This window comes from Bison bison, unplaced genomic scaffold (assembly GCF_000754665.1).
Source record: "Bison bison bison isolate TAMUID 2011002044 unplaced genomic scaffold, Bison_UMD1.0 scf7180017864279, whole genome shotgun sequence".
NCBI classification, from domain to species: Eukaryota; Metazoa; Chordata; class Mammalia; order Artiodactyla; family Bovidae; genus Bison; species Bison bison.
Window position 1 is genome coordinate 4,090,611 of NW_011494851.1, and position 12,873 is coordinate 4,103,483.

The 12,873-nt window shown below is 34.4% G+C and overlaps 1 protein-coding gene across 1 annotated transcript in view; it reads right to left on the reverse strand.

Moving 5' to 3' along the window:
* Nucleotides 1-12,873, reverse strand: part of UBA6 (ubiquitin-like modifier activating enzyme 6) — an 87,047-nt gene that overhangs the window by 20,439 nt on the left and 53,735 nt on the right. The window contains exons 15-20 of the mRNA XM_010848903.1: nucleotides 10,847-10,914; nucleotides 10,034-10,112; nucleotides 8,915-8,995; nucleotides 3,613-3,690; nucleotides 2,139-2,320; nucleotides 423-528 (exon numbers count right to left, since the gene is read on the reverse strand). Of these exons, the coding sequence (XP_010847205.1) occupies nucleotides 423-528; nucleotides 2,139-2,320; nucleotides 3,613-3,690; nucleotides 8,915-8,995; nucleotides 10,034-10,112; nucleotides 10,847-10,914 (594 nt within the window). The remainder of the gene's footprint in view (nucleotides 1-422; nucleotides 529-2,138; nucleotides 2,321-3,612; nucleotides 3,691-8,914; nucleotides 8,996-10,033; nucleotides 10,113-10,846; nucleotides 10,915-12,873) is intronic.

The following is a 12,873-nucleotide window of genomic DNA, read 5'->3' on the forward strand; positions in this document are numbered from 1 at the left end:
AAAAAATACATTTAGGGCTTCCAGGTGGCTCAGTGGTAAAGAACCCGTCTCCCAATGCAGGAGGCACAGGTTCAATCCCTGAGCCGGGAAGATCACCTGCAGTAGGAAATGGCAACTCACTCCAGTGAGTATTCTTGCCTGGGAAATCCCATGGACAGAGGAGCCTGGTGGGCTATAGTCCATGGGGTAAGTAAAAGAGTCAGACATGACTTGGCAAACAAAACAACAACAAGAAAGTAAGTTTAACTACATTTAAAAAAATGTCTACACATATATGCACAAACATCATTGGCAGATCAAAATCAGAACAGATTAAGGATGCTTAACCAAATGTGCTGACTGATAAAGAGAAACAGATCATGAGACAGAAAAATGATAAGACATAAAGAATAAACATTTACTTAAAAAACTGGTTCACTTACATGACTATTATAGGATTCAGTTAAATGAGGTACAATAACTTCAGTGTGTCCCTTAGTGCCCATCGTTCCAGAATCTAAGAGGGGCCGTAGATTTGCTAAGCATCGGCTAAGTGAAAAGAAGATAGATAACAAACAGAAGTTAGCAATAACAACGTTAAGCAGAGGACACTCTACCAATGTTTACTGACCATTACACATGCTGATCACTTCTTGGATATAATATTTTAGGAAACAGATACATTTCCACCAAAAACCCATTATTTCCATCCCCTTCCTCCCATAAACTTTGCTGCTCAATGTAGCAACTTTTGCCTCTACCTTCCATTACCAAAATTTAGTAGTTTTAGCATAAGATACACTATATTTATCTTGTTCTAAAATGCCTACAAAATTGTGGGCTTTTTTCCTTCTGGGTTAACTCTTAATTAATGTATTACTCTTTCTTGTCTTGCTTTCTATTTCTTCTTTGGTTATTTTCTGTATTTTCTGACTCTCTCTCTAACTATATATATATAAATAAAACTCTCTCTGTATATATCTATCTTACTATAGGCTTCCCTGGTGCTCAGAGGTAAAGAATCTGCCTGCAATGCAGAAGCCACAGGTTCTATCCCTGGGTTGGGAAGATCCCCTAGAGAAGGGCATGGTAACTCACTCCAGTACTCTTGCCTGGAAAAAATCCCATAGACAGAGCAGCCTGGCAGGCTACAGTCCGTAGCGTCACAAAGAGCTGGGACACAACTGAAGTAACTGAGCACAAATACACCTTACTGTATCTTTTCAACATTTTCTTTATCCCAAACCTTCTTTCTAAAGAGTTACAATATCTATATTCTATATACTTTCATTTCTTAAAGTTTCTTTTTGTTTTTTTGCTGGCCAAGATTACAAACTTTCTACTATAATCTCAACTGGTAAATATTCCTGCTAATAAATCTGCTCTAGCACTCTAACATTAAAGAGTCATATAAACATGTAAGAAAGATTATATAAGGTATGTACATCACAGTCATTTATTCATCTACTTATTTAAAAAATATTTACTGAATGACATCATGTATTGGGCACTGAAGATAGAGTGATGGGAAAATAAATAATAACAGGATAAATGATTTAGTGAGGAAACAAACATTAAATAAATATGCATGTCAATAAAAATAAGTGCTATGAAGGAAGAAAACCGTATTGTGAAAGATTATCAGAGAAAGATCTAATTTAGAATTTAGGGGTTAAAGAAAGTCTGTTTGAATAAAGACATTCAGGCTGAAACTAAAAGGATGAGGGGAAAAAAACTAAAGGAAGTGAAGAGTAAGTAGGTAGATTTGGGCTTGACTTTTAGAATATAAACACAATTTCTTGAGATTGAAGCAGAGTTATGTGCAAGTCCCTGAGGTGAAATGTGTTAGATGTTCCCCTGTAAGAACGCAAACAAAGAACATATAGCTAGAATAAAGAGAGCCAGGGAAAAATTGCAAATTTTAAGCTGGAGTCATGGACAGGTGGCAGATACTCTATGAAAAAAATTTAGGTCATTTTAAAGATTTACAATTTTATCCTATCTATAATGGAAATCACCAGAAGTTTTGGGTTCAAGAACTATAATAGGAATATAAAGAATAATCAGAAAATTCAGTAATTGTTCAATAAATAGGTATAAAAAGTGAAGTAAAAACAAAACAAAGACAATCTCTATGAACCTGAATTTTAAGAACATACCTGTCTACATATCTCCTGGCTTCCACATTATCTAATGCTGTAATAATTATATCCTGCTTAGTATAGAACTCATCATTGTAAATTGCCTCAGTGGCTGAACATACTTTGTTCAAATGTGCATCTATTTTTAACTGAGGATTTATTTTCAGGGTTGCATCAGCAGCAGTACAGCTTTTAGGCTTCTAAACAATATATAAAAACAGAGGAAATAAATGTTAACAGGAAAAATAGACCATGATTGAACATATACAATTTACATATGAAGAATAATGTAATGAGACTGGTTTTCATTTTTAGTTTGTGAAAATTATATTCGTTGTGGTCATGCTACATTTAATACAGCATATTAGAATTAATAATTCACACATTATTATGAAAAATATAAACAACCTCTATTTTATAGTTATGTGCTTTAGAATTCTTAAAATATTAGTTACAAGTAAAATTAAAAGAACATTTTTCTCTATTAATGAGATTTGAATTGGTTAAGTGCCTACAAAAAGTTTTGAACACGTTCAGCAAAATATCAGAAATGTAAGTTCTGCAGAGAATGAGCTCAGAGGTATGGTAATTTAATATTTTGGTACTATAATTTTTTGAAAAATTTTACCATTTCTGGATGGATATATTTAATAAATTGTTTCAGTTATTTTTTAAAATCACTGGTGTCATTTCAAGTGTTACAAACTGTAAACATTAGAAGTTTAAAGCAAACAGGCCTTAATAGTTCTTCTATAAGTAAAATGCACAAAGTTCAGTGGATGAATATTATGACATAAATTTTAGTTCATTAAAGACCCTGTTACTTAGTTCTTTATATTTGGATAGGTGAGCCATTTGGTTAACTATGCCACTTATACAACTATATAAAAGTATGCTTTATCTTTCTGTTTATGACATTTCTAAGCTTATTTACTAAGACTCTCAATGAGCTGTAAAACAATAAAGTGAAAAAACATTTCTAAAGTCAGAGCAAAGTTACTTGACTGTTTCTTTTCCTGACTAATATTTTGACCTCTATAAAAAAAGACAGAAAATAAGCACTGGTTTACAATCAAAATGGATTATTAAATAATCAAACAAGATCAAAAGAGAAAAAAATTCTTTTAAACTTTATCTGTTTTGTAATAAAACTTAAAAAAAAAACAGTGTCAAATCTGTCACCTATAAAAAACTTCAAATCAGGGAACCTGTTTTTATATTCTTAGATGTTTCTAAAATTAAATATATGATACATCTTGATTATAAAATGAAAAAATATTGCCCATGATTCACAACTCAGATTTTAACATCCAGAATACAAAAATAATTTTTATATTAAAATAAAATTGTGTATTTTTCCCTGTTATTCCCATTATTTGATAATTTGAGAGATTCTAATAAAATAAAGATACTACGCTTGTTCAAGCACCATTTTCTATTTTTCTATTTAACACAACAGAGGATTTAAATTTGAATCAGTATAACAACACACCTGTATGTGATGAGGACGAAATAGGAACTGTCTATTCAAGTTGGATTTTTCTATCAAGTCAGGATCTGTTACTGTAACCTAATATCAAAGAAAAAAAAATGCCTGAAATTACATAAGAGATACGTTTAAATTGACTTCGTTTTCCTCTGAATGACTAACTCCCACAAGTTATAAATTATTTTGCCTGGTAGAAGTTATAATAAAAAATACTCAAAACTGGTTACCAATACTACTGTTTTTATACTTATATTTAAAGATAATATTTTGGAAAAGGCAATGGCACCCCATTCCAGTACTGTTGCCTGGAAAATCCCATGGATGGAAGAGCCTGGTAGACTGCAGTCCATGGGGTCGCCAAGAGTCGGACACGACTGAGCGACTTCACTTTCACTTTCCACTTTCATGCATTGGAGAAGGAAATGGCAATCCACTCCAGTGTTCTTGCCTGGAGAATCCCTTGGACGGAGAAGCCTGGTAGGCTGCAGTCCATGGGGTCACACAGAGTTGGACACGACTGAAGCGACTTAGCAATTAAAGATAATATTTAGCATAGGAACATGTCAAACAAAATAGCTAAAATCAGTCGCAGATCCTGATCAAAACAACTTTTTTCTTCATAACAAAATAGAGGCTAAATATCACTATCACATTTTAGAAACACGTAATGGGTTAGTCATAGAAGATTCGGCTCTTTTTTTTCTATACATGTTTATTCTCAATCTCGACTGAAAAGAACACTTACATGTTTCAATTTGAAAGGAACTCTTGCTAAAGCAGAGGTATACAAACTAGAGTGCAGGCAGCTGTTTTTGTAAATAATTTTTACTGGAACACCATCACACCATTTGTTTAAGTATTGGCTATGGCTGTTTTTATACTGCAATGGCAGAGCTCAGTAGCTATGACAGACTTAACATCACAAACCTAGAACAGTTACAGTCTGGTTAAGAAAAAATTTGCATACCTCCATTTTAAAGGATGCAAGATGAAAGTAAACAGAGCCAAGATAATTTTAAAAGTAGTCATAATTCATTTGTCACTTAAGCTAGTATTTGTAGATTTCACTAGAAGCAGAGTGTGTTCCAGATGTTAGATGTTTACTGGTATTCAAACACATTTTCTTTTAGCTATTTCCCTGATATATACAGATTTTTGCTTTCAATGCTGCTGCTGCTAAGTCACTTCAGTTGTGTCAGACTCTGTGCGACCCCAGAGACAGCAGCCCACCAGGCTCCCCCGTCCCTGGGATTCTCCAGGCCAGAACACTGGAGTGGGTTGCCATTTCCTTCTCCAATGCATGAAAGTGAAAAGTGAAAGTGAAGGCGCTCAGTCATGTCCGACTATTAGCGACCCCATGGACTACAGCCCACCAGGCTCCTCCGTCCATGGGATTTTCCAGGCAAGAGTACTGGAGTGGGTTGCCATTGCCTTCTCTGTTGTTTTCAATAGTTCTATGTTATTATGTGTTAGGTGTTTCCTTGAAATAGGAGGAAGAAAACCACAGAAAATGTCTTTTAACAGAAAGTTTAACCATAATTAATAAATATATATATAATAATTCTAATTATTGTGATTACTGATTAAAAGGGTTTTTCTTCCACTTCCCCCAAGCCCACTTTTTAATCCACCCTGTGTTTGTGGGGGGTTTTTTTTGTCTTCTACTGAATTGATCAAGTATTCTTGACCTGAACCCTCCTTTAACCACTCACCAACTGGTATGGAAGTTAAATCTCTGTTTTTATGCAGTGATATTCAAAATTTTAACATGTACACGTGACTTAAGATCTAAAATGAAACTCTTCATTTCCTCTAGAACAGTGGAAGATATCTGAACTCTCCCTTCTATTTTCTGTGATATCAAGGAACATTTTACTTATTTTTAGCCATTTCATTCCAAAATGGTCAACATTTTAATTAAAGGTTTTAAAAATCAATGCTTATCTAAACCTAAGACTGTTGTCAAATGCTTCTACTTACCCTTGGCTTCACACACTGCCTGTATTAATCCCACAGTTCACTCACTGAGAACTAGTGATAATCTTTTATCATTTTACTTATCAGTTATCTTTAATTCTCTCAAAAGATAATTTAGTTGGATATAGAAATCTAGGTTGATAAGTCACTTGTACTATGAAGATATGCTTCCCTATCTTCAGGTGTGTACTTATTGCTGGTTAAGAAGTCTACCAAATAATCATTTTTTGTAATCTTTTTCATTTCTGCATTTGATTTGTTTGGGATTAATTTAGCTTTTTAATCAGAACACACTTGTCTCTTCAATTTTGCAAACTTCTTGTCATTATCCTTACTTCTTCCTTATCTTTACTCTCTGGAAATTCTACATTTATGTTAGACCGTGCATATGTATCCTCTTTCATTAAAAAAGAAAAAGACTCTCTCTACACTACATTCTAGGAATTTTATTTATCTCTTAGTCATCAGTTCTCACTTCAGCTACATTTGAATTTTAAGTTCACTGACTATACAGAAATTCTTCCTTGGCTTTTGGTAAAAATTTCCTTCCCCATCTCATGTTTTCATTACTCTATGCCTTTGGTCATTTTTAACTTTAGAGTCTGTATGTTACATTATTTGTAGCACTTCTATTTTCTGTATTTCTTGGAGAACTAATTCTTCTATTTTCATTGGCTGATTCTTTCAGGTGGTGGGCTTCCCTTGTGGCTCAGCTGGTAAAGAATCTGCCTGCAATGTGGGAGACCTGAGTTTGATCGCTGGGTTGGGAAGATCCCCTGGAGAAGGGAAGGCTACCCACTCAGTATTCTGGCCTGGAGAATTCCATGGACTACATAGTCCATGGGTCACAGAGTAGGACACAGTTGAGTGACTTTCACTTTTCAGGTGGTACCTTTTTCTAGAGATTTGTCATTTTCCATTGTGGACTGTCTTGAATGGATGTTGATTTTGCTGTATAGTCCTATGTACACTCAGTATGTATCACCATAACACAGTTTTGCCATTGTTTAATCTAAAGGTTTCAACACCCCCAAATTTGTTGTATTCTTTTATCTACTTAAAAATTTTATATGATAAAATTTTGGACCCATACACCAGCATGGTGCATGCTGAGCTGCAATTTCTCACAAATGACTTCCCTTTCTATTAATAGTTAATGTACCAGAACACTTGTGAATTACCACAGCTTTTAGGTCAGGGACTAATTTCCCTCTTGGTTCCTGGAACCCAGGGATTTCTCTTTACCTCTTTCTAGTTAAGTTTGGATACACATGTAAATATTTCATAAAAGACTAATTTACACAGTAAGAATAATTTATATAATATTTGCAGTAGGTTCAAGACTGCCCGATTAACTTATCTTGTTTTATTACTTAAAGTAAGTTGGTTTATTTACTATAGCTCTTTTCCTGACTTTTTATATGCTGATACGTATTATGAATTTCTAAGGAGTAAAGTAGGTGTTATTCAAACTTAACACAACCAAGGATTTTCTTTTCTTTTTTAGAAATATTTTAAAAGTCAGCAGAACTAATAGTGATTTGTGGAAAACAATTTAGGAAATGTTGAGCAAGAATGCTGTGTGGATTACAACAAACTGTGGAAAATCTTAAAGAGATGGGAATACCAGACTACCTGACCTGCCTCCTGAGAAATCTGTATGCAGATCTAGAAGCAACAGTTAGAACTGGACATGCAACAACAGACTGGTTCCATATCAAGAAAGGAGTACGTCAAGGCTGTATACTGTCACCTGCTTATTTAACTTATATGCAGAGTATATCATGAGACAAGCTGGGCTGGATGAGATATAAGCTGGGATCAAGATTGCTGAGAAAAATATCAGTAACCTCAGATACACAGATGACACCACCCTCATGGCAGAAAGGGAAGAACTAAAGAGCCTCTTGATAAAAGTGAAAGAGGAGAGTGAAGAAGTTGGCTTAAAGCTCAACATTCAGAAAACCAAGATCCTGGCATCCGGTCCCATCACTTCATGGCAAATAGATGGGGAAACAATGGAAACAGTGACAGACTTAATTGTTTTGGGCTCCAAAATCACTGCAGATGGTGACTGCAGCCATGAAATTAAAAGATGCTTGCTCCTTGGAAGAAAAGTTATGACCAACCTAGACAGCATATTAAAAAGCAGAGACATTACTTTGCCAACAAAGGTCCATCTAGTCAAGGATATGGTTTTTCCTATAGTCATGTATGGACAGACTATAAAGAAAGCTGAGAGCAGAAGAATTGATGCTTTTGAACTGTGGAGTTGGAAAAGACTCTTGAGAGTCCTTTGGACTGCAAAGAGATCCAACCAGTCCGTCCTAAAGGAAATCAGTCCTGAATATTCATTGGAAGGACTGATGCTGGAGCTGAAACTCCCAATACTGTGGCCACCTGATGTAAAGAACTGATTCATTTGAAAAGATCTTGATGCTGGGAAAGATTGAAGGTGGGAGGAGAAAGGGATGACAGAGGATGAGATGGTTGGATGGCATCACCCATCGATGAGTCCATGGCATCACCAACTCAATGGACATGAGTTTGAGTAAGCTCTGGGAGTTGGTGATGGACAGGGAAGCCTGGCAGGCTGCAGTCAACGGGAGTCGCAAAGAGTCAGACGTGACTGAGTGACTGAACTGAACTGAGCAAGAATAACAAACTGTAGGAGGTCTGCCTATGACTGTAATAGTAAGCTTAATAAGCTATAAAACATGAACTATTCCACAAATTTTAGTCATTTAATTACTAGTAAGCACCATGGTAAATCTATGATATCACTACTGCAGGTACTACTACATTTTAAAGGCAAGCAGCATCAATGAAATATATTTTTATTTAAATATATGACATGATTTTCCAATTAACTCATATATATCATCTTAATTTATAATATATACCAATGTTTTTATTACTCATTCTTCTTTGATCACCAATTGAAACAATATCTGAGTACTCTGCAACTTTCTAATGTTAACTTCTCTCATCTTAAATATTTAATAAGAAGTAGTATCTAATGAAATAACAATATTAATGTGCTTTTTTATTTGAAAAGCCCATTCATATTTGATCTTCATAATTATGAGGCAAGTAGTACAATAACAGTTTCACAGTAAATTAAGAAAGAAAGTGAGGAGCAGAAAACTCAAATAATTTGCCACAAAGTTACATGAATTTTGAAAAATGATCAGGGTAGAATTATCCAAGTTGTAGCCTAATACCCTACCCTCAAAATCAATGCTTTGGACCCAGGCAGTCAAATATGGTTCAAAAACGGGCAGCCAGAGAAATATAACTTTTTAAGTCTCAAGGATTTATAACTTACCATTCCCTTCTGTTTGCCTGTGCCAACACCAAGCAAAGCAAAATTTTTTAACATTTCACAGCCTATGGCTCCACATCCTACCTGTGAAGAAGAAAAAATGTATCAGATTAAATAATATTAAAACTTCTACTTACTAAAGAGCAATTTCATCATAATTTTCTTCAAATGCTGTTATAATAACATACTTTTAAAAATGATGTGAATATTTAAAATAATTTTAAAATTATTTTATTTTTAAATATTTAATGGTTCATGGTATCATGAGTGTTTCAGCTAAAGAAAAAAAAGTATAAATCATAGAAGGAAAAGCATAGTATTTACAATTCTTTTAAACAGAAGACATTTTAATATTCCAAACAAAAGCCAAACATTGAACTCATTTTTTTATATAACATGGAAACAGCCAGCATGAAAGAGTGTAACATTCTAATTAAAAAGATTACTTGTTTGCAGAAATTTTTCTAAATTAATTTGATGAATATAACTATTCTAAGACTTTTAAATAAAAACTAACAATAGTTCTACATGTAAGTAAAAGCTCAGCAATAACTGCTGACTTTCAAAATGTTACTTAAAAAAGGAATATTAAAAATCAGCAGTATTTTTAGAACCAATTATAATAGTTATGGCAGTAGAAGAAGTTTTATGCTACTGAGGAGCTTCCCTGCCCAATGCACTGATCCACCTACATATTCTTACATTTGACAAGAAAAAACAAAGAACCTCCAACCACCCACAATTTTTAATATATTTCTAGAAAATCATTTAATGTTCAAAACTATTATATTTTAATTTTACATGTATTAATTCTTTAGATGATGGGTTGGTAAACTCTTTCTATAAAGGGCCAGACAGTGAATGTTACAACTACACAACTGCCACTTTTAACGTATAAAAGAAGCCATAGACAATCTATGAATACATGGACTTAGCTGTGTTCTCACGAAAAACAGGCAGCAGGATGGATTTGGCCTGCAAGCTACAGTTTAAAAATTCCTGTTTTAAAAATTTCCTGAATATCTACTATATTATTTAGAAATGGTACTCCTTTAACAAATTAATGTGACGCACTATAGCAGTTTGACTGTACTGTTTATTCTCATCATTATTCCCACTTACTAAAAAGATATTCAAATTTTGTAGCTTCTGACATAAAGTGTCTCCAATGCAGGCTCGTAAGGCATCATATCTATCTCCTCTGGAGAAAACAACACAAACCAAAAAAATAGAAAGGCATAAAAAAATTAAGGTTAGTTTCATTACTACTGGTACCAATTTAATGTTTTACTTTAAATAGAATACTCTTTAGGAGCGTCTTCCAAACTAACAGATAATTAATTTTATTTGAAAAAGAAAAAAAACCTCATAAAGAAATCAGGCTTTTCTTTCTTCCATTTGAACTAATATAACTCGTCATGACTTGAATGAAGGTGACTTAAGTTTATCTAGAAAAACATTTTTAAGGCAGGGATTTTACAAAGGTTCATAGAGAAGACTATGGATGGGCTTTGAAGTTGTTAACCGACTTAAATTGAAAGCAGAACTTTGGGTTACATGTATTTTTCGGAGAAAGAATTAATAAGCTTTGATCAGATTCTCAAAGAGATCTGTAACCCAAGTAAGTGAAGAATGACTGACATAAATAAAAAATGCAGGTATCAACTGTTTTCATCTAAAATCAGAATGGTGTTTTGAAACTTAACCACTCTCATGATACACAATTTAAAACTTTATATTCAATATTAATAAAATGTTTATGAGAAACTGCATTATTATGACAATCTATACATGTAGAGGAGAAAAGACTGCAGAAGTGAGTGAATTAGGAGAAAACACATCTAAAACAAATCCATGTTTATACAAAAATTCTTTAATTTTGGTGCTGCTTATAAATATAGAACTAAGGAAAAAGCAAAAAAATGTCAGTATTACCGTGGAAGAAATTCTTGTTGTTCAGGTTTGCTGAGGGATTCGACAAGATCTGCTGCTTCAATGTATAACTTAAAGCAGAATATAAAAACACAGCTTACTATGTAGAAAACTAAACTGCTAGAAAAAGTAATTCTCTTCTCTAGTATGGTTAAATCTGGAGGAATTATAAAAAGATAATATTTGATTCAGGTCATTTTAGCCATCTTACGGATGATACATCTAAATCTTAAAAGGAAATTTCACCTCCAAATCTATTTTCTATAACTACATAAACTTAGGAAGCATCATTCAATTTCAATTACATTTGAATAAATAATTTGATTTCTTAAGATAGGAAACTACCTATCCTGTACTATTTTCAAACTTGGGTATATTCTTTGTCACTTATAATTACTACATATACTATGAGGAAGTGATCTATGGAGTTACAATCTCAGCATCTAAAATAACATCAGACAGAATTTGTTTAAGTTAATGAAAAAAACTTGACCAGATGTTCAACACCGAAATCAGATTGATTATATTCTTTGCAGCCAAAGATGGAGAAGCTCTATACAGTCAGCAAAAACAAGACCGGGAGTTGATTGTGGTTCAGATCATGAACTCCTTATTGCCAAATTCAGACCGAAATTGAAGAAAATGGGGAAAACCATTAGACCATTCAGGTATGACCTAAATCAAATCCCTTATTATTGTACAGTGGAAGTGAGAAATAGATTTAAGGGACTAGATCTGATAGACAAGAGTGCCTGATGAACTATGGACTGAGGTTTGTGACACTGTACAAGAGACAGGAATCAAGACCATCCCCATGGGAAAGAAACGCAAATAAGCAAAATGGCTGTCTGAGGAGGCCTTACTAATAGCTGTGAAAAGAAGAGAAGCGAAAAGCAAAGGAGAAAAGGAAAGATATAAGCATCTGAATGCAGATTTCCAAAGAATACCAAGAAGAGACAAAAAACCCTTCCTCAGTGATCAATGCAAAGAAATAGAGGGAAACAACAGAATGGGAAAGACTAGAGATTTCTTCAAGAAAATTAGAGATACCAAGGGACACTTCATGCAAAGATGGGCTCAATAAAGGACAGAAATGGTATGAACCTAACAGAAGCAAAAGATATTAAGAAGAGGTGGCAAGAATACACAGAAGAACTGTACAAAAAAGATCTTCACAACCCAGATAATCATGATGGTGTGATCACTGACCTAGAGCCAGACATCCTGGAATGTGAAGTCAAATGGGCCTTAGAAAGCATCACTACGAACAAAGCTAGTGGAGGTGATGGAATTCCAGTTGAGCTATTTCAAATCGCAAAAGATGATGCTGTGAAAGTGCTGTACTCAATATGCCAGCAATATGCCAGGAAAACTCAGCAGTGGCCACAGGATAGGAAAAGGTCAGTTTTCATTCCAATCCCAAAGAAAGGCAATGCCAAAGAATGCTCAAACTACCGCACAATTGCACGCATCTCACACGCCAGTAAAGTAATGCTCAATATTTTCCAAGTCAGGCTTCAGCAATAACATGAACCGTGAACTTCCAGATGTTCAAGCTGGTTTTAGAAAAGGCAGAGGACCTAGAGATCAAACTGACAACATGCGCTGAATCATGGAAAAAGCAAGAGAGTTCCAGAAAAACATCTATTTCTGCTTTATCGACTATGCCAAAGCCTTTGACTGTGTGGATCACAATAAACTGTGGAAAATTCTTCAAGAGATGGGAATACCAGACCACCTGACCTGCCTTGAAAAACCTATATGCAGGTCAGGAAGCAACAGTTAGAACTGGACATGCAACAACAGACTGGTTCCAAATAAGAAAAGGAGTACGTCAAGCTGTATATTGTCACCCTGCTTATTTAACTTATGTGCAGAGAACATCATGAGAAACACTGGGCTGGAAGAAGCAGGAGCTGGAATCAAGATTGCCGGGAGAAATATCAATAACCTCAGATATGCAGATGACACCACCCTTATGGCAGAAAGTGAAGAGGAACTAAAAAGCCTCTTGATGAAAGTGAAAGAGG